Source organism: Mustela erminea, chromosome 21 (assembly GCF_009829155.1).
Source record: "Mustela erminea isolate mMusErm1 chromosome 21, mMusErm1.Pri, whole genome shotgun sequence".
NCBI classification, from domain to species: domain Eukaryota; kingdom Metazoa; phylum Chordata; class Mammalia; order Carnivora; family Mustelidae; genus Mustela; species Mustela erminea.
Window position 1 is genome coordinate 387,398 of NC_045634.1, and position 21,496 is coordinate 408,893.

The 21,496-nt window shown below is 37.2% G+C and overlaps 1 protein-coding gene across 11 annotated transcripts in view; it reads right to left on the reverse strand.

Annotated features, from left to right (window-relative positions):
• The window catches only part of PSD3 (pleckstrin and Sec7 domain containing 3), a 727,165-nt gene that overhangs the window by 152,901 nt on the left and 552,768 nt on the right, over positions 1 to 21,496 (reverse strand). For all 11 annotated transcript variants that reach the window (XM_032329159.1, XM_032329164.1, XM_032329161.1 and 8 more), the window contains one exon: positions 17,169 to 17,362. In XM_032329159.1, the coding sequence (XP_032185050.1) occupies positions 17,169 to 17,362 (194 nt within the window). The remainder of the gene's footprint in view (positions 1 to 17,168; positions 17,363 to 21,496) is intronic.

Sequence of the window (21,496 nt, forward strand, 5' to 3'; positions counted from 1 at the left end):
TTCTTTTGCACTTTTTGGTAGGTTCCTTTGGAAGTTTATATATAGACATATATATGACAATCATGTCATCTGTGAACAGAGACAGTTTTATTTTTCCAACTAATTTTCTAATTTTTTCCTTTATCTTGCCTTACTGCACTGGCAGAATTGCAGTATTATGTTGAGTAAAAGTGGTAAGCATATCAGTCCCTTCCCAATCTCAGGGGGAAAGCATTCAGTCCTTCATTAGTATGTATGATGCTGGAAATAGGATTTTGGTATATGTTCTTTACCAACTTCAGGTAATCCTATTATTAACAGGAGTCTTCTTTTGTTCAGCTATAGTTAAAAATGAAATATATTTGACATGTAACATTATGTAAATTTTAGGAATACAACATGTTGACTTGATATATTTATATATTGTGATATGATTGCCACTGTAGCAACAGCACCGCTATCATGTCAATCACTGTCATTTCCTTTTTGTGGTGCAAATAAAAGATCTAGTCTCTTAGCAAGTTTGAGGACTATAATACAATACTGCGTCTATTTCGTAATACTTTGCTTTTGATCTCCAGGTCATTCATTTTTTTATTCTTCCAAGTTTTATTTAAATTCAAGTTAGTTAATATAGAGTATAGCATTGATTTCAGTAGTATTTAGTGATTTGTCACTTACATATAATACCCACTGCTCATCACAACAAGGGCCCTCCTTAGTTCCTATCACCCATTTTGCCCATTCCCTACCCACGACCCCCCGTCCAGCAAACCTGTTTTCTATAATTAAGAGTCTCTTATGGTTTGCCTGCCTCTCTATTTTAATCTTACTGTATTTTTCCTATCCATCCATTCTGTTCATTTGCATAGCTTCTTAAATTCCACATGAGTGAAATCACATGTTATTTGTCTTTCTCTGACTGACTGAAACCACTTAGCAGAATACACTCTAGTTCCATCCACATCATTACAAAAGGCAAGGTTTCATTCATTCTGATGGCTGAGTAATACTCCTTTGTATGCATATACACATATTCTTTATCCATTCATCAGTCTACGGATACTTGGCACTTTCATAGTTTGGCTATTGTTCATAATTCTTCCCCAAACATAGGGGTGCATGCACCCCTTCGAATCTGTACTTTTGTACCCTTTGGGTAAATACCTAGTAGTGCAATTGCTGGGTCATAGGATAATTCCATTTTTAACATTTTGAGGACCTTCCATACTATTTTCCCAATTGGCTGAACCAGTTTGCATTCCCCATATAGTCCAAGAGGGGTCTTATCTGCATTCTCACTAACATCTTTTGTTTCCTGTGTTGTTAATTTTAGCTATTCTGACAGGTGTGAAGTGATATTTCATTGTGGTTTTGATTTGTATTTCCCTGATGATGAGTGATATTGAGCATCTTTTCATGTGTCTGTTAGCCATCTGGATGTCATCTTTAGAAAATGTCTATTCATGTCTTCAGCCCATTTCTTAACTGGGTTGTTTTGGGTGTTTGAGTTTAACAAGTTCTTAATAGATTTTGGGTATTAATCCTTTATCAGATATATCATTTGCAAGTATCTTCTCCCATTCCGTAGGCTATTCTATAGTTCTGTTGATTGTTAACTTAGCTGTGCAGAAATTTTTACCTTTTTTTTAGAAGATTTTATTTATTTATTGAGAGAGAAAGCATGCACATGAGCAGGGGGCGGGGCAGAGGGGCAGGGAGAGGCAGATGCCGCACTGAGCAGGGAGTCTGATGCAGGGCTTGATCCCAGGACTCTGAGATCATGACCTGAGCCAAAGGCAGATGCTTAAGCTACAGAGTCACTCAGGCGCCCCAACAAATAGTGTCTAGTAAGAAGTTACTAGAGTCAAGGTCAAAGAGGTTTCTATCTGTGTTCTCCTGTAAGATTTTGAGGGTTTCCTGTGTCTCACATTTAGGTCTTTCATCCACTTTGAATTTGTTCTTATGTGTGGTGTAAGGCAGTGGTCCAGTTTCATACTTTTGCATGTTATTGTCCAATCTTCCCAAAACCATTACTGAAGAGACTGTCTTTTTTTCCATTGGATATTCTTTCCTGCTTTGTTGAAGATTAGTTGACCACAGAGTTGAGGGTACATTTCTGGGTTCTCTATTCTATACCATTTCTCTGTTTCTGTTTTTGTGCCAGTACCATACTGTCTTGATGATTATAGCTTTGTAATATAGCTTGAAGTTCAGTATTGTGATGCTACCAGGTGCGGTTTTCTTTTTCAACTATGACTACTTTAGATGCATCCCAAAAGTTTGGGACTGTCATGTATTCATTTTCATTCTTCCATGTATTTTTAAATTTCTTTAATTTCTTGGTTAGCTCATTCATTCTTTAGTAGAATATTCTTTAGCCTCCATGTATTTGTGGTCTTTCCAAATTTTTCTTGTGGCTGACTTCAAGTTTCACAGCATTGTGGTCTGAAAATATGTATGGTATAATCTCAATCTTTTTGTATTGGTTGAGGCCTGATTTGTGACCGAGTATATGACCTATTCTGGAGAATGTTCCTTGTGTACTTGGAAAGAACCTGTATTCTGCTGCGTTAGTATGAATCTGAATATATCTGTGAAGTCCATCTGGTCCAGTGTGTCATTCAAAGCCCCTTGTCCTGGTTGATTTTCTGCTTAGGTAATTTGTTCAATTGCTGTGAGTGGGGTGTTAAAACTCCCTACTGTCATTGACTGTTATCAGTTGAGCTTCCTTGTCATTAATTGATTTATATATTTGCCTGCTCAGAAGTTGGGGCATAAATATTTACAACTGTTAGATCTTCTTTTTGGATAGACCCTTTAATTATGATACACTTTCCCACTACATCTCTTATTATAGTCTTTAGTTTTAAGTGTTGTTTGCCTGACATCAGTATGGCTGCTCCAGCTTTCTTTTGATGTTACTAAAGTGATAAATGGTTCTCCATCCCCTCACTTTGAATCTGGAGATGTCTATGGGTCTGAAGACCACCTCGATGCATCTGTTTAGTTACTGTTGTTGGAATGCAGTTGTGCAGCAGTATCATCAATAGTTTTAGAGAAGATTTCTGCCAGTTGTTTACAAATTGAATGTATAAACACGCATTTTGTTGTGGTGAGATCATTAAATTATTTTAAAGAGGACAATAAATCCTCACACTTTGGAAACTTGTAAAGGATCTTCAATGGAATTATAAATGGTTTTGTTTAAAAAAAATCATCTTGTATAAGCAGTGTATCAATAAGTCGTTTTTTTTTAATCCATTATGAAACCCTATGTCTTTGTTTTGGAGCACTGAGTCCATGTACATTCAGAATAATATTGACAGATATGAATTTAGAGCCACTGTATTTCCTGTCAAGTTGCTCTTCCTATAGATTGTCTCTGTTCCTTTCTAGTCTTTGTTGTTTTGGTCTCTTTATCCTGCGTAAAGGGTTTCCTTTAATATTTCTTGCAAGGTGGTTTAGAATTCATGAACTCCTATAGTTTTTGCTTGTCTTAGAAACTCTATCTCTCCTTCTATTCTGAATGACAGCCTTGCAGGATAAAGTGGTTTTTTTTTGTTTTTTTTTGTTTTTTAAGATTTTATTTATTCATTTGAGAGAGAGAGAACACAAGCAGGGGTAGAGTGAGAAGCAGACTCCCCTGCTGAGCCCAGGACCCTGAGATCATGACCTGAGCCAAAGGCAAACGCTTAACCAACTGAGCCACCCAGGCGCCCCTGGATAAAGTATTCTTGGCTACATATTTTCCCCACTTAGCATGTTGAATATTTCCTGCCCTCTCTTCTGGCCTTGTAAGTTTCAGTGGCCAGGTCTGCTGCTAACTTTATGCATCTACCCTTGCAGGTACAGTACTTTTTTTGTCCGTAGCTGCTTTCAGAATTCTCTTTATATTTTACAAGTTTCACCATGATATTGTAAGGGCCTATTTAGCCAGAGCGATTTCATCTGGTTAAACAATGACTTTGTTGTTTATACAGTGAAACTTAAACTGTCCCTGCCCCCTGCCCCTTACCCCAGGGGACTGACTTAAAAACAAGTCTTGGAAACCAGTCCCAGGTAACAAAGCCCAAATACAAAGGTGGGTCAGGCCAGGTGTAGGTATTCAATCAGTGGGGGTGCATACTGTCTCCCTAGCTACCAAGGAGTATGGGCCCCACCATTTGAGTGCCCTTTGGGCGCCAATTCTGATGAAGGTGATAGGCTAGTTCAAATATCTACTATAGGATAAACTGTAATTCAGTTGGTCACTTATGTGTGACCTAGCATGACTGTGCAGCTTTCTCTGTGTGTTACAATCTCATTGGCTACCTGTGCATGGCCAGCCCCAACCACATGGCCTTTGCCCTTAAAAGCTAGTCTGTAAGGCAGAGAGAGGTCGCCCTCTCTGTAAGAGGCACAGCCCCGAATGGTTGGTTTGATTCTCGATGCTTGGCACGAAATAAAGCTTTGCTTGACCTTCGCTTTCTATCAGTCAAGCTCATTTGATTATGGACCCAATAATATGTCATGGTCTTGATCTGTTTTTGTCGATTTTCAGGGGAGTTTTCTGTGCCTCTTGGACTTCAACACCTGTTTCTTTTCCCAGATTAGGAAAGTTCTCAGCTATGATTTTTTCAACCTTCTGCCCCAATAACCTGCTGCTCTTCTGGGATTCATATGATATGGGTATTATTGCACTTTATGGAGTTGCTGTGTTCTTTAAGTCTAATTTTTTGAATAGTTTTCTTCCTCTCTTCTTTTCATCTTCATTATGTTCCATAATCTTATCTTTTCTATCACCTATTGTCTCCTCTGATTCTTCCATCCTCATTACGATTTTATCCATTCAGTTTTGCATCTCAGTTAAAGCATTTTTTTCTTTCCGTCTCACTACTTTTTACGTTTTTTCTCTCTCCAGCAAATGTATCTCTGGTGCCTTCTATCCTTCCTTCAAGTCCAACTATATTCTTATGAATGCTGTTCTAAATTCTTGTTCAGATATATTGCTTATATCTGTTTTGAGTAAATCCGTGGATGTGATTTCTTCTTGATCTTTCTTTTGGGGAGAATTCCTCCATCCTGTCATTTTTTCTAGGTTTCTGTCTTTTGTGGGTTATAAAAGCTTGTTATATTTCCTGCTTCTAAGAGTAATGCTGTATCAGGAAGGGGTAATACACTGTCCAGGGCTTGGCACTTCAGGAAGTCTTCCTGGTATATGCTATATGCTCTCCATTGTTGTGTTTTGGCTTCCCTTTCCCACTGGTCAGTCCTCTGCAGAGTTCTTCTTTGCTTGCAGTGGGGAGTGTTTAGACATCTAACCATGTATGCTTTTGATTTGTTTGATACAATAAGCCTGTTTATTTTTTTTAAACTTTTAAGTTATTCACTTATTTAGTTTTAAAGATTTTATTTATTTATTTGAGAGGCAGTGAGAGAGAACATGAGAGGGGAGAAGGTCAGAGGGAGAAGCAGACTCCCTGTGGAGCTGGGAGCCTGATGCGGGACTCGATCCTGGGAGTCCAGGATCATGACCTGAGCTAAAGGCAATCACTTAACCAACTGAGCCATCTGGGTACCCCTCCCCTTTTTAAGAAACCTGATCCAAAAAAAGAGAAAAGGACAAAAGCCCCACAAATACACAAATACTAAATACAAATACACAAATACTAAAAGCGATAAGTCTGATTCCAAAGAAAGAAAAAAAAAAAAAGCCTGATACTAAAAAAGAGAAAAGGAAATGAACAAACAAACAAACAAACTATAAACTATAAACCTGATTCTACAGGAAAAAGAAAAAAGTAATCCTGGTCCTGTTTCCACCAGAACTGAAGGTGACACTTTGGAGCACTCTATGATCCAGTAGACTTGATGCATGTGGGGGGCTTATACTATTCCTCTGTGGAAGATACCTACTGTGCTGGCTCAGTGTCCAACTTGCTGAGTAAATATGCACCTGCAGGGAGCAGTGGGCAGGGTTTGGTGTAAGTGGCTCAAGACTCCACTAGGGGTGCTAAGTTGCTCACTGAGGTCCAATCATGTTGTTGGGAGAGGGAAATATGGCATCACCCCAATCTCTCATCCCCAAAGAGGGGAGCTCAGACTGATACTGTTCAGAAAGCCCTAAGAAAAAAGTGAGCAATCTCCCTTTGGTGTCCCAGGCTGATTCCTGCCTTCAATATGTCTGTACCTGAGTCATGGGCACATCCAGTGCCACAGTTCTACTGGAGCACAAAACTCCAAATCTTAAAGGACCTGCTATGGCACAGACCCACTCCTCTCCTCTGGAGCAGAACCTCACCACATTGTGTCTGGTGCTGTTCTGTCCCAGGAAAGCAGTCACATGGCAGTGTAGGTGCTTGGAGTTTATGGTAAAGCACAATGAGAAGCTGTGAACAGGTTTTATCTGCCTTCTGTGCATTCTTCTGTCCCTTGCTAATGAATAGTTGCTTAATGGTGCCTAGAGGGTATTTCTTTTCCCCTGGAGAGGCAATATACCCTCTTCCAGATGTACCCTAGGAAGGAGAATATTCTGTCCCAGGGTGACTCAGGGGATCCCTACACAATGTTTTCTGCTTTCAGGTCTCTGCCCTCTTTCTCTCTGGGAAAAATGTTGCCCACCCCACTGGAATCCTGTGAATGGCATGGTCTTCTAAAACTTCAACCTTTGAACTCTTCTGTTTATAAGAACTAGAAATAGCCCGGTTCCTCTGGATTCTCCAGTCAATGGTTTTGGGGAAGTGTTTCTCCTTTGTGAACCAATGCGCTGCTCTCTGTCCTCCTCTCATTTTCTCTCTTTCTTTTCACAACACAAAGTGCTCCTCCTCTTCATGGCACCATGGCTTTTCTGTCCTCCAATTCACATCACTGCACCTTGTACATGCCACTTTCTCTCTTTAACTGTGCAGATTGTTCCATTAATCCTCAGAACAATTTCCTAGGTGTTTAATGATTGGATATTACTTTAGCTGTGTTCAAGGGATGAGGCAGGACAAGGGTACCCCTACTACTCTGCCATCTTAACTCTCCACACCTATGCCACAATTTATTTATCCAGTTATCACTCAATGGATATTTGGGCTCCTTCTATAATTTGGCTGTTGTTGAAAATGCTGTTAATAAATAGGGGTGCAGGTGCCCCTCTGAATCAATATTTCTGTAACCTTTGGATAAACACCTAGTAGTGCAATTGCTGGTCACAGTTTTAACTTTCTGAAGAACATTCATACTGTTTACTACAGTGGCAGTCCCAGTTTGCATTCCCACCAAGAGAGTGAAAGAGGGTTCTCCTTTCTCCACATATGTGCAAAGATCTATTGTTTCCTGTATTGTTCATTTTAGCCATTCTGACGGTGTGACGTGGTATTTCATTGTGGTTTTGATTTGTATTTCCCTAATGATGAGTGATGTTGAGCATCTTTTCATGTTTTGTTAGTCATCTGGCTGTCTTCTTTGGAAAAACATCTATTCATGTGTTCTTTTTCTTAAATTATTTGTTTTTGAGGTGTTGAGTTTGACAAGTTCTTTATATATTTTGGATACTAATCTTTTATCAGATATGACATTTGCAAATATTTTCTCCCATTCCCTAGGCTGTCTTTTAGTTTTGTTGTTTCCTTTGCTGTGCATTGGCTTTTTAAATTGAAGAAATCACAATGGTTTATTTTTGTTTTTGATTCCCTTCCCTCTGACGGTATGAGTAAGAAGTTGCCTGGCCAAGACCAAAGAGTTTGCTGTCTGTGTTCACTAGGCTTTTGATGGTTTCCCAACACAATTTAGGTCTTTCATCCATTTTGAATTTATTTTGTGTATAGTATAAGAAACTGATCTAGTTTCATTCTTTTGTATGTTGCCATCCAGTTTCCCAGCACCATTTGTTGAAGAGATTTTTTTCTCATGATATTCATTCTTGCTGTATTGAAGAGTAGTTGTCCATACAGTTGCGGGTTCATTTCTGGGTTTTCTCTTCTGTTACATTGATCAATGTGTCTGTTTTTGTGCCAGTACCATATTGCTATAATCATTACAGAGCTGTAACACAGGTTGAAGTCCAGAATTGTAATGGCTCCAGCTTTTCTTTTCTTTTTCAGGAATGCTTTGGCTATCCAGGGTCTTTTGTGGTTCCATACAGATTTTAGAATTTGTTCGAGCTCTGTGAAAAATGCTGGTGGTATTTTGATAGGGATTGCACTGAATGTATAGACATTTTTACAATGTTTCTAATCCATGAGCATGGAATGTTTTTCCATTTCTTTGTTTCCTCTTCAATTTTTTCACAAGTGTTTTATAGTTTCCAGAGTATAACTTTTACCTCTGTGGTTAAGTTTATTCTTACAGGTTTTGGTGCAATTGTAAATGGGATTGATTCCTTGATTTCTGCTGCCTTATTTTTGGCATAGAGAAATGCAATAGATTTCTGTACATTGATTTTATAACCTGCGACTCTGATGAATTCATGTATGAATTTTAGCAATTTTTTGGTGGAATCTGTTGGGTTTTCTACGTAGAGTATAATGTCTGCGCAGTGTGAAAGTTTGGCTTCCTCCTTGCCACTGAGCTTGATGGAATTCTAATAAATTCTAATAAATTCTAATAAATTCCATTTCACTTTCATAGCTCAGTAAATATTAAGTCTTGAGGCCTGAGGCAACTAGAAAAAAATGTCTTAACAAAAGTGATCAGTAATCAGTTTAGTTCTCCTTATGTCCACGAAAGGTTAATGGCTACAGAACAAAAGGTTAACTGCTACAAAAAATTATTTCCTTTCATAACAATTAGAAAACAATTAGAAACCAAAAGTTTCCAGATGTTGTGCAATAAGAAGCTTTAAATTGATTCTAAAGAGAAAGGAACAAAAGAGGTAAGCCCAAATACCTGCTTGAAGGAAGTACTTAAGATCCAATAGTGAAAGAGGGTGCCAAAATAGCATTAGGAACTTGTGCTGACTTTTGTGAGGCTGAGGTGGCTGGAATTTGTTCATCAGAGTACAAGAGAGAGGAAAGGTACACAAGAGGATAGCTCTGGAGATCCGCAGAGGAATTCCCAGGTCTTGGCTATAGCAAGATGTGGTCACATGTGAAAAGAATAACCAAACAGTTGTGGAATAAATAATTTTAAAAGCCCATGTGGGGATAGAAATAGTCTATGTCTTCATCAGGCAGAGGAGGGAAAGATTTTGTTATACTAGGGCACTGGAGGCTAAAGAGTAATAATAGTTCCCGGTATAAAGCTAAATAAGTTCCAGAATAAAGGTTGATTTGGTTATACCCTAACAAAGAGTAAAGGCAAACCTCTGAGAATTCAGTTAATTCATAAGTTACTTATCTATGCAATAGGATAAAATCCAACATTCTTTAATGGCACATAACTAAGTTGTCTCCCAAAATGTCATATCTGGCATTCAAATAAAAATTACTAGGAATGCAAAGAAAAAGAAAACTATAACCTAGAGGTAGCAGGAAAATTAATCAAAGTAACAGTCCTGGAAATACCAGGGAGAAAAGAATCAAAGAGAAGGGTGTTAATACAGCTTTGGTAAATATTAAAAAATATTTTTAATATAAATATAAATATAAATATTTATATACATAAATATATATTTATATATATTATATATATTTATATATATAAATATAAAAAGTATGCTACATATGCAATGACGAATACTATAGTAAAACTGAAGACACACAATAAAAAAGCATAAAAAAGATTTGGAAAAAAAAGTGAACAGAGCCTTAATAAACTTTTTGTGTAGAATCAAGTAGTTGAATATATAGGAAAGGAGAATCCTAGAAAAAGGAGTGGGTGCTTTAAAAATAATGGCTATAAGATTTCCATAATTGGTGAAAAATATAGCCTGGCAAGTACAAGAAATTCAATCAACACCAGACAAGAAAAACAAAAAGAAAACCCCACTAAAACAGCTCATAATAAAATTGCTGAAAATCAAAAATAAAAAGAAAAAATTTTAAAGCAGGCAGAAAGAAAAAATAAAACCATTATAAACACAGAGAAATAAATGATGTCAGCAGGTTTTTTTGCCTGAAACCACATAGGGCATTGCAAAATAGAACATTTTTAAATTACTGAGGGAAAAGGAAAACACTGCCAAATAATTCTACAACCAGTAATCAAAAATTCCTAAAATTAAGATGCAGTGTACCTTTTTTCTTTTAAACCAATAAAACATGAGAACATTTCTTGCTAGCAGGACTTTACTACAAGACATATTCAAGGAAATTATTTAAGCAGAAAAAGAAAAGATACTGAATGGAAATCTGGAAATGAAAAAGGAAACTCGGTATGCCAGAAATAGTCAATGTGTGGGTAAAAATAAAAACTACATTTCTATTTAAAGCAAAAATAATCACAATGTACTCTGAGTTTTATACACAAGGAAAAGAGATGACAATAGCACAAATGCTAGGAAAACACAAAAGGAAGTAACCGATTATAAGGGTCTCAAACTTCGATTTCTTTCATAAGTGTTCTATAGTTTCCATAGTACCTCTCTAGTTAGGTTTGTTCCTAGGTAATCTTAGAGGTTCTGGTGTAATTGTAAATGGGATCAATTTCTTGATTTCTGCTGCTTCACTACTGGCATAGAGAAATACAATAGATTTCTATACATTGATTTGATATCCTGTGACTTTGCTGAATTCATGTATGAGTTTTAGTGGAATGTATGAGTTTTGGTGGAATCCATTGGATTTTCTATGTAGAGTATAATGTTGTCTGTGCAGTGTGAAAGTTTGGCTTCCTCCTTGCCAATTTGGATGCCTTTTATTTCTTTTTGTTGTCTGAGAGCTGATGCTTAAGATTTCCAGTACTATGTTAAGTAACAGTGGTGAGAGCAGACATCCCTGTCTTATTCCTGACCATAGAGGAAAAGTTCCCAGGTCTTCCCAATTGAAGAGAATATTAGTTGTGGGCTTTTCAATATGGCCTTTATTATATGTTGAGGTACATTCTCTCTAACTCTACTTTGTTGAAGGTTTTTTGTTTTTGTTTTTGTTTTTTAATCGTGAATGGATGTCACATATTTTTTTCAAATGTTTTTTTTGCATCTCTTGAAAGTATCATGTGGTTCTTATCTTTTCCTTTATTAATGTGGTGTATCATTTTGATTGTTTTTCTAATATTGAACCACCCTTACAGGCCAGGCATAAATCCAGTTGATAGTGGTGAATGCTTCTTTAATGGACTGTTTGATTGGTTTGCTACTATTTTATTGAGAACTTGTACATCCCACAAGCATCAGGGATATTGGCCTCTAGTTCTCTTTTTCAGTGGAATCTTTATTTTGAATTCAGGGTAATTCTGGGCCTATAGAATAAATGTAGATGTTTTCCTACCTCTTCTATTTTTTGAAATAGTTTGAGAAGAACAGGTAATCACTGTTCTTTAAATGTTTGGTAGAATTGACCCATGAAGCCACTTAGCCCTGGATTTCTTTGTTAGTTATTGGTCTCTTCAAGTTTTCTATTTCTTCCTGTTTCAGTTTTGGTGGTTCACATGTTTGTAGGAATACATCCATTTCTTTCAGTTTGTCCCATTTGTGCATATATAGGTTTTCATAATATTTTCTTATAATTTTATTTATGTGGTATTGGTGGTTATTTTTTGCCTCCTGTTTTGATTTTACTTATTTGGTTCCTTTCTCTTTTCTTTTTGGTAAGTCTGGCTTGGGACTTAACAATTTTATTCATTTTTTCAATGAACCACCTCCTGGTTTCATTGACTTGTTCTATTTTTTTTTTTTTTTTTTTTAGTTTCTGTATCATTCATTTCTGCTCTAATCTTTAGTATTTTCTTCTTTATACTGGATTTAGGCTTCATTTATTGTTCTTCTTCTAGCTTCTTTAGAAATAAGGTTAGGTTGTTAAAGATTTTCCTTTCTTGTTAAGCCTATATAGCTATATATTTCCCTGTTAGGACTGCTTCTGCTTGCATCCCAAAGGCTTTGGACTGTTGTGTTCATTTTTATTTGTTTCCATATACATCTCTATTTCTTCCTTGATTTCCTGGTTGATCCATTCATTGTTTAGTAGCATGCTGTTTAACTACCATATGTTTGTGGTCTTTCCAAAATTTAAAAAAAAAAAATTTTTTTGTGGTTGACTTCAAGTCATGGCACTCTGGTCAGAAAAGATGCAAGGGTATTTACCCCAAAGATCAGATGTAGTGAAAAGAAGGGTCACCTGTACCCCATTGTTTATAGCAGCAATGGCCACGGTGCCAAACTGTGGAAAGAACCAAGATGCCCTTCAACAGACGAATGGATAAGGAAAATGTGGTCCATATGCACTATGGAGTATTATGCTTCCATCAGAAAGGATGAATACCCAACTTTTGTAGCAACATGGATGGGACTGGAAGAGATTATGCTGAGTGAAGTAAGTCAAGCAGAAAGAGTCAATTATCATATGGTTTCACTTATTTGAGGAGCATAACAAATAACATGGAGGACATAGGGGGATGGAGAGGAGAAGGAAGTTGAGGGAAATTGGAAGGGGAGATGAACCAAGAGAGACTATGGGCTCTGAAAAACAATCTGAGGGTTTTGAAGGGGCGGGGGGTGGGAGGTTGGGGGAGCCAGGTGGTGGGTATTACCGAGGGCAGGTATTGCATGGAGCACTGGGTGTGGTGCATAAACAATGAATTCTGTTACACTGAAAAGAAATTAAATAAAAAAAAATATAAAAAAAAAAGAAAAGATGCATGGCATGATATCAATCTTTTTGTACTTGTGGCCCGATTTGTGACCTAGTATATAATCTATTCTGGACATTGTTCCATGTGCACTCAAAAAGAACCTGCATTAAAGTGCATTCTGCCACTTTAGGATGAGATATTCTGAATATATCTGTGAAGTCCATTTGGTCCAGTGCATCATCCAAAGTTATTAAGCTATTGTTTCTTTGTCAGTTTTCTGCTTAGATATCTGTTCATTGATGTAAGTGGGAAGATAAACTCCCCTACTATTATTGTATTATTATTAATGAGTTCCTTTATGTTTGTTATTGTTTTATATATTGAGGTGACTCCATGCTGCATGTATAAATACTTCCAATTACACTTATTTTTAGATTTTCCCCTTGGATATAATGCCCTTCATCTCTTCTTAAAGTGTTTGGTTTAAAGTCTAGTTTGTTGTATAGAAGTACCGCTAATCTGGTTTTATTTTGATGTCCAGTTATATGATAAGTATTTCTCCATTCCATCAATTTCAATGCATGGGTGTCTTTAGGTCTAAAATCAATTTCTGGTAGGCAGATAAATGGGCCTTCTTTTTTTTTAATATATTCTGACACTGTGTATTCTGATTGGAGTGCTTTAATCTATTTACATTTAGAGTAATTACTCATAGATTTGTATTTAGTGCCATTTTATTACTTGGCTTGTTGTTTTGGGAGATTTTCTCTATTATATTCTTATCTTTATCACTTTGGTTTTTCCTTTTAATATTTTTTCCCCCTTTTAATATTTTCCCTTTTAATATTTTAGTATTTCCTGCAGGTTGGTTTAAAGGCTATGGACTCCTTTAGTTTTCTTTGTCTGAGAAACTCTTTTTATCTTTTTTATTCTGAATTATAGCCTTGCTATTCTTGGTTGCAGATTTTTCCCATTCAGTACTATAAACATATCATGTCACTACCACCTAGCCTGCCAAATTTATGTTCAGAGATCTGAAGCTAGCCTCATGGGTCTTCCCTGTAAGTAAGGGACTTCTTTTTGTCTTGCTGCTTTTAAGACTTTTCTCTTTTCATATATTATTTTCTCAAATAAATTCCCTGTCCTCTTTTCTCTGTCTTCTTCTTCTAGTACACCTATAATATGAATTTTATTACATTTGATGGAGTCACTGAGTTCCCTAAATATATTCTCATATTGCAAAATTCTTTTTTTGTTCAGCTTATGTTTCATTATTTTATCTTGTATGTCACTTCTTTGTGCCTCTGCTTCTTCCATCCTTGTGTTCATTGTATCAAGCCTGTTTTGAATCTCAGTTACTGAATTTTTCATTTCTAATTGTTTTTTTACTCTTTTATCTCTATAATAAGGGTCTCCCTGGTCTTCCATTCTTTTCTTAAGCTAGCAAGTATCCTTATGATTGTTGCTTTGGATTCCCCATCAGTCATATTACTTGTATCTGTTCTGCTTAGCTCTCTGGCTGTGATCCTATCTTGTTCTTTCATTTGGGACAAATTTTTATGTCTTTGGCTTTTGTTTAAATCTCTCTTCCTCTCTGTGTTAGAAAAGCCTGTATGTTTTCTGCTCCTGATAATCATGGCTTTATCAAGAAGAGATCATATAGGTCCAGGACCTGGTACATCAGACAGGGTCTTTGGTGTGTGCTGCGTGCCCTCTACTACTGTGTTTTGGCTGCTGTATCCTTCAGTTCAGTTTCTGCAGGGGTTCTCCTTGCCTGAAGTGAGAAATGTTTGGTCCTTGGCTAGAATGCAGCATGTTTTAACTGGGTGAACTTTGGTCTGCATGTTAAATGAAACTTGATATTTCCACTTGAACTGAAGCCATAAAGAACTCTGGTCAGGAGCTGTGGTGTGGGCAGGGGCTTCTGCTGATCTTCTGTGGAAATGGCCTTCAGCACTGGGACTGAGGCAAGCTTTATGGAGAAGGGCAGTACTACCAGACTGCAGGGATGTGAGTGGGTGTAAGCAGGTTAGACAGCCAGGGTAGGCACTTTGCTGCTTACCCCAGGTGGCTCTGTGTTTATATTGAGGGGTGGTGGAGGAACTGGCCCTACCCAGTTTCTCTGTTCCTGGAAAGGAGTACTATGCATGCTGCCTCTCTGGGAGGCAGGCTAAGAAGAGCAAATAATCTCCCCACTGTTTATTTGTACAATCTGCCTCTGGGTTGTTTGTCTGACTTCTCTCCAGGTATAGTGCCATGCCCTCTGAGCTGTATCCCAGCCAAGCCTGCTGACTTTTAAAACTTTAGGATTTAGGGACATGATGAGGGCAGGGGCTTGTGCTGGTCTTTGCGGGGAGTGTTTCACCTAGGCAGAAATTCTTAAGTTGCTAAAAAGATAAAAGTCCCATGACACTTAAAACTGACCTAATGAACCTCAAGTTCTCAGAGGAGTTAACTAAGGCTTTAAAGGCGTTATATTGGCAGGAAAATCTAGCATGATCTAAAATGTCTAGGATGGCTCACCTATTAAGCAACTCCCAGGTTTTGTACCTATACTCATATACACTGGGCTGCTAAGGGAGCAGAGCTTCCAGCAAGGTAATTCTCTCCAATAATCCTTAGAAGTGTCCCAGGAAAACAAGACAGAAAATTTCACCGGTAGGCCAAATCTGGGGACTCTCTGGAATAAATTAATCAATTATGTCAATCCATTGCTACGGAAATGAATCAATGAAAAGATGTTCAAGTAGGTTAACTCTGCAGAATGTAGTAAAATACACTAAATCAATGATTGGTATTGCTTCCTTTTTTGCCTTTCCTGAACTGGTATTTTAAACTGCAATTGTTCTACTTTTTGTTTCTAGTACTTCATATAAACTATGTCAGATATTTCTGTAGTTTTATTTAGACTACAGCGTGAATTTACATCCCTACCTAGGGAAAATGGACACTGACCAGCAAATTTAAACCTTGGAGATGGGAGCCACTCCTAGGCATGACATGTGGGTCAGAGATGAGTATATCTGTGGTTATAAATGGAAGACGGTACTATGTTCTCCAAAAGCTTTGCTTGAACTGGCTGGAGAAAAGGTATGCATGTATGTTGGCAACAAAGAGATGAATATCTATTGCTTTGTCTCCCAAAAACAAAGCCCTTTTCTATGAAAACTGTATCTTATTCGTTCTTGAGGGAACTTTCCCTTTTTCTGCACTTCAACCCAGTGAGTGCTGACAATTATAGTATTCCATCTCTCAGTCATACAAATCAGAGTTCTTCCCAGAATATAGTAAATTCAAAATTAGGAAAGAAGAAGAATACTTTTTGTTGACAAAACTGAACACATGATCTAAAATGCTGCTAATAATCATGTATCTAGCCATGTAAGAGAGACTGTTTCCAAGAGTAAAGGTGACATGCAATATAATGCAGAGACAAAAATGGACAAAGTATCCTGGCAACACTCCTCATTTTAAGAGTGTCCTTGCCCTTTTTTTCCTAAGCCAGTCGCTGTCACTTGCAACTATGAGTCCTGAAATAATTCTCTTCCAGAAAATTAAGTAGTCTAATAGGCTAGTTTATAGAGTGTATAGGATATATGGTAGAGGTGCTCCTAAGGAACTTGGAAAAACTGAGAAACTTACTCAGCATTGTAAGTCAGTGTCAAAGCCACTCTGTTCCAATATTTCTCTTGACCATAACCCAATAAAATGTGCTAACACATTAAGAAAAAGTACCCAGCCACAGATGTAAATAGTGGTACTGTCCATCCAAGCAGTGCTTATTTGTGTTTGTAGATAGGTAGGAACACCCTAAAGGTTTAACCCACTAATTTTGAGCATACATACTAGCTTACCTTAGCTTGTTCAACTATATCAAATTGCTATTTCACCCTCTGCATAGGTTACTCAAGCACAGAAACATACTTAGTTTCTTTCAATTTCTAACACTATTACCTGTTACTAGATAGTGATGTCTCATACTTCACAGAGCCATCATATGGGACTCCTTTAATTTTCAAGTACTAATCATACCATGCTTGCTTATGACATACCTATCTACCTCCCATAAAGGCCAATCCCTTCAAGTGTACAGACCATAATTCTTTCCCTTCCTTGTCTGTAGGATCCTACATTATTGATTATTTTATGTGTTATAAATTCACTCTTCCCCTCAACCACCAGAGATGTAAACTCCATGAAGACATGGACCTTGCCCATCCCATTGGCTGCTATATTTTTGATGTCTAGTACATAGTTACGTATCCAGAATTATTTGCTGAAATCAAGAGTGAATAAATGAATAGAAGGTTGGAAATGAATTATCAAGAGGTATCCATTTCTGAAGCTCTATAATTCTACTCAGAGAAGAGCAGGTGCCACAATGGTTGTCTGACGTAGGGTAACAGGCTTCATCAAACTTCAGTTAATATTTCTCTAGATAAACCTAATATAATTTTTCTTCACCCTTGACTTTACTTCAGATAAATTCATTTTAAATTTTAAGCCTCAAGATGAAATAAATGAAATAGACAATGACAACAAATTGTGCTTACTCTTCTTTCCATCCATATCTGCATGGATCTTCCGAGCCAAGAATCCACTTTTGTACACAGCAGCATTTGGGTCATGAGGAATGTCTAAGAATGGGTTGGTAGTGCTCCCAATGCGACTAATGGTCTTTGGATGTGTTCCATTAGCCTTCTCATCAGTACCTTCAGATGGAGATTTTTTTTTCTCTTCATCATCTCTAAAGAAGAAAACACAGATTGAGCACTTAACAACAATCAGTAAACAAACAAAGTTATTTAGTGTAATAAACTACAATGTTTTCAATAGTCTATCAGTCATGATAACAAAAACTGTAAAAACAGGTATCATTTACTAAGTGTTTATGTGCCAGGTATTAATGATCATAACAGTTTTCTAAGATCGACATTAGTATCCCATATTTCAGATAACGAAACAAACTCAAGAAAGTTTCCCAAGGCCACAGATCTAGTAATCAAAGAAAGAGATAGTAAGGATATGACTGCAAAATCTCTAAAGTCTTTGCTCTTTCTACCCACTACAGTGTCTTCATGTCTGTCTTCTTTCAAAAAGAGTGGGGATTCTTTAGCAGAGATCACGATTTTGATTTTGATTTTTGATTTCTACATGGTTTAGCACATTGCCAAGTATACAGAATACAACGAATCATTACAGATTCAGTCCAGTGAATAATACTAAACTAAATCTGGCATGTAACAGGTAATTCTCTTATACTGAAACCCCAGTAAAGCTAATAATGAGGTAGGATGGTGGTGTCATCCACAGTGCTTTGGCATCTTATAGGTACTACTTTCTCAACTGCCATAAAAGTATGAGACACTCTAACAGCCACTGACAAAACCTGTAATTGCCCAGTCTATTTTAAGTCTCTGTTCCAGGGTGCCTGGGTGGCTCAGGAGGTTAAGCATCTGCATTCAGCTCAGGTCATAATCTCAAGGTTCTGGGATTGAGCCCCTCATCGGGCTTTCTGCTCAGCAGGAAGTCTGCTTCTCCCTCTCACTGCTCCTCTCCAGTCCTCTACTCTCTTACTACCCCCCAAATAAATAAAAAATCTTAAAAAAAAAAATCTGTTCCTTCAAGGAGGGTAAATTTAAATCTGAAATTCTTATGTACATTAAGTATGAAGGAGGCAAAAAATGGATGGTTACATTCAATAAAGAGGAATGAATAGAAGAAAATGAACAAACGCTGATATACTGCTAAAAAACACAGCACCAAATTAAGAGCATTTGTCTTAGTTCACCTGTTCAATTTCCTCAATCATCTCTGGTTATATTGCTTATTAGATATTGATTAGTAAATTACATATGTGGCATCTATTAGATTTCTTTTAGGCAGGTCTGTTGTTAGAGCAGCTTAAATATTTTATGATATTTGAATATTAAAAACAACAATAGGACAATAATAAAGAAATGTAAAACCCTGAAAATGAAAGCTGAAAATATTCAATCTTGCAAAACAAGTATTCTTGGCATTTTAAATTAATGATCTTGTCAAGCTCTGAAAGTAAAAACCTACTTTAGTCTGAGATGCAGACTGGCTCCATCTGGTGGAGGTTATTTTGGGGGCTTAAATATACATGGGTCTGTTGGGGCTGGGACTTCTGGGATGGAATCTCTGCCAGATAATAATGTGAGGACCTTCTCCTTCCCTACAAGCCACCCCTCCACCCATGCAGTATACCTCTTTCTCTGTTATTCCTACCGTTCTTTCCCTATCTCCCTAGTCCCCAGAAGAACCTGTGCCAGGCTTCATTTGAGACATGGAATTGGCATAGAACAGGAACCAATCACTTTATACCCGGATTCCTGACTGCATCACTGTAGGGTTTCATTGTTTTTATAGTTTATCATAAATGCCAGCACTTCCCCATAATGGAAATTATTTCCACTGTATACGGGAACAGATACAAATTAACATTTTGATAAAAATAATTCTATAAATAAAGTTAGCTCATGTCTACAGAAAATAGCCCATCTAACTAAGACTTTTTTGTGTATCCTGAACCAATGAGAAATTTTCGGGACAATGATACTTTCAAAGTAAAATGGAGGAGACAGAACAAGGCTCTCCATCTTAATTGTGAAAAGAATTTTTAAATTCAAACCTGAGGATTTTTAAAAAGACTCATGGTGTGGTATTTTCTACTAAGATCCCAGACATCTCAAAACCTAACAACCCATAAAATCCCCCCATTCTTCACATGATCTATTCTCTCAGTAATCAAGTATATAAACTAATCAGGTGGTCTAAGTCCACTACTTGGTGCAGTTCATTTCAAGAATGAGAAAAGTTCTAAAAAGAAAAAAAAAAAAAAGGAATGATGAAAGCTCTTGTGCTGAGAGCAGATAACCTTTCTAACTTCTATGTTCTTTCTAAAGCTCAACTGTAAATCATCAATTTCCTAAAGGTTCATCCATGTTGGACCATGTTTCAGAATGTTCTTCCTTTTAAAGACTAATATTCCACTGTGTGTGTATGTGTTTATCCATTTTGTTTAAGCATTCACTTGGGTCACTTATGTTGATTCCAAACTTTGGCAACTCTGAATAATATTGCTAAGAACAAAGATGTAAAAATATCTTAAGTCTTTGCTTTCAATTACTTTGGGGAAAACAGAGCTACACTATGACCCAGCAATTGCACATCTAGGTATTTATCCAAAGGATACAACACAGTGATTCAAAGGGGCACATGCACCCCAATGTTCATATAGCAGGAATATCCACAACAGCCAAAACATGGAAAGAGTCCAAATGTCCACTGACAGAAGAATGAATAAAGAAGGGGTATAGATAAACAATGGAATATCACTCAGCCATCAGAAAGGATAAAATCTTGTGATTTGCAACAATGTGGATACAGCTAGAGTATTACGCTAAGTGAAATAAGTCAGTCCGAGAGAGACAAATGCCATAGGACTTCACTCATATGTGGCAATTTAAGAAATGAAACAGATGAACATAGAGTAAGGGGAAGAAAAACAAAATAAGATGATGATGATAAAGAGGGAGGCAAACCATAAGAGACCCTTAATTCTAGGAAACAAATTGAAGGTTGCTGGAGGGGAGATGGGTGGGGGAAGGAGTAATTAGGTGATGGACATTAAGGAAGGCACTTGATGTAAAGAGCACTGGGTGTTACATGCAACTGATGAATCACTAAATTTTATCCCAGAAAGTAATAATATAGTATTGTAAGGACCCATTTTATATTTAGCAAGAGGCTTTAATTGAGGTTAAACAAAAACCTTGTTGTTTAACCCTTAAACTGTCCCTGCTCCCCTTCCCCCAGGGGATTCACTTAAAAACAAGTCCTGGAAACCAGCTCCAGGTAACAAAGCCCAGATACAAGGATGGGTCAGGCCAGGTGGAGACGTCCGATCATTGCAGGGATGCATACTGTCTCCTAGTTACCAAGAAGTATGGGCCCCCGCCCTTTGGGAGCCTTTTTGGTGCCAATCCTAATCAAGGTGTAACAGACTGGTTCAAATGTCTACTAGGGGAAATTGTAACTCAATTGGTCACCTAGCATCACTGTAGACTTTCTTGTGTGTGTTACAATCTCATTGGCCACCTGTGCGTGGCCAGGCCCGACCGCATGGCCTTTGTCCTTAAAAGTTAGTCTGTGAAACAGAGAAGGGTCGCCCTCTCTTGTAAGAGGTGCGTCCCTGAACGTTCAGTCTGATTCTTAATGCCTGGCGCGAAATAAAGCTTTGCTTGACCTTCGCTTTATAGCAGTCTCGCTCCTTTAATCACGGATCCATTATTGGGGCATAACAGTGTATGTTAACTAAATTGAAATTAAACAAAGAATTAAAAAAAATTACTTTGGGGGATATGCTCAGAAGTACAATTGCTGGAACATATAGTTGTGGTTTTTGTTTTTTGTTTTTTGTTTTGTCTTTTAAAACTTTTTGAGCATGCTCGCTTCGGCAGCACATATACTAAAACTTTTTGAGGAATTGCTTGCCATAGATGGCTATGCCATTTTACATTCTCTCAGATGGTACACACATGTACTCCACATGTTTGCTAACACTTGTTTTGACTGGATAATTGCCATCTTAACAGGTAGAAGGTGGTATCTCACTGTGATTTTGATTTGTATTTCCTAACTGATTAGTGATGTTGAACATCTTTTCATATGTTTATGGTTCATTTGCTTATCTTCTTTGGAAAATTATCTATTCAAGTAAATGTTTTGTTTTTGTTAACTATTGAAGTATCATCCTTCATGTATTCTGGATGCTAATCCCCCATCAAATATGTGATTTGCATATAATTTGTCCATTCCATGGGTTACATTTTCACTGCTGATAATTCCTTTGATG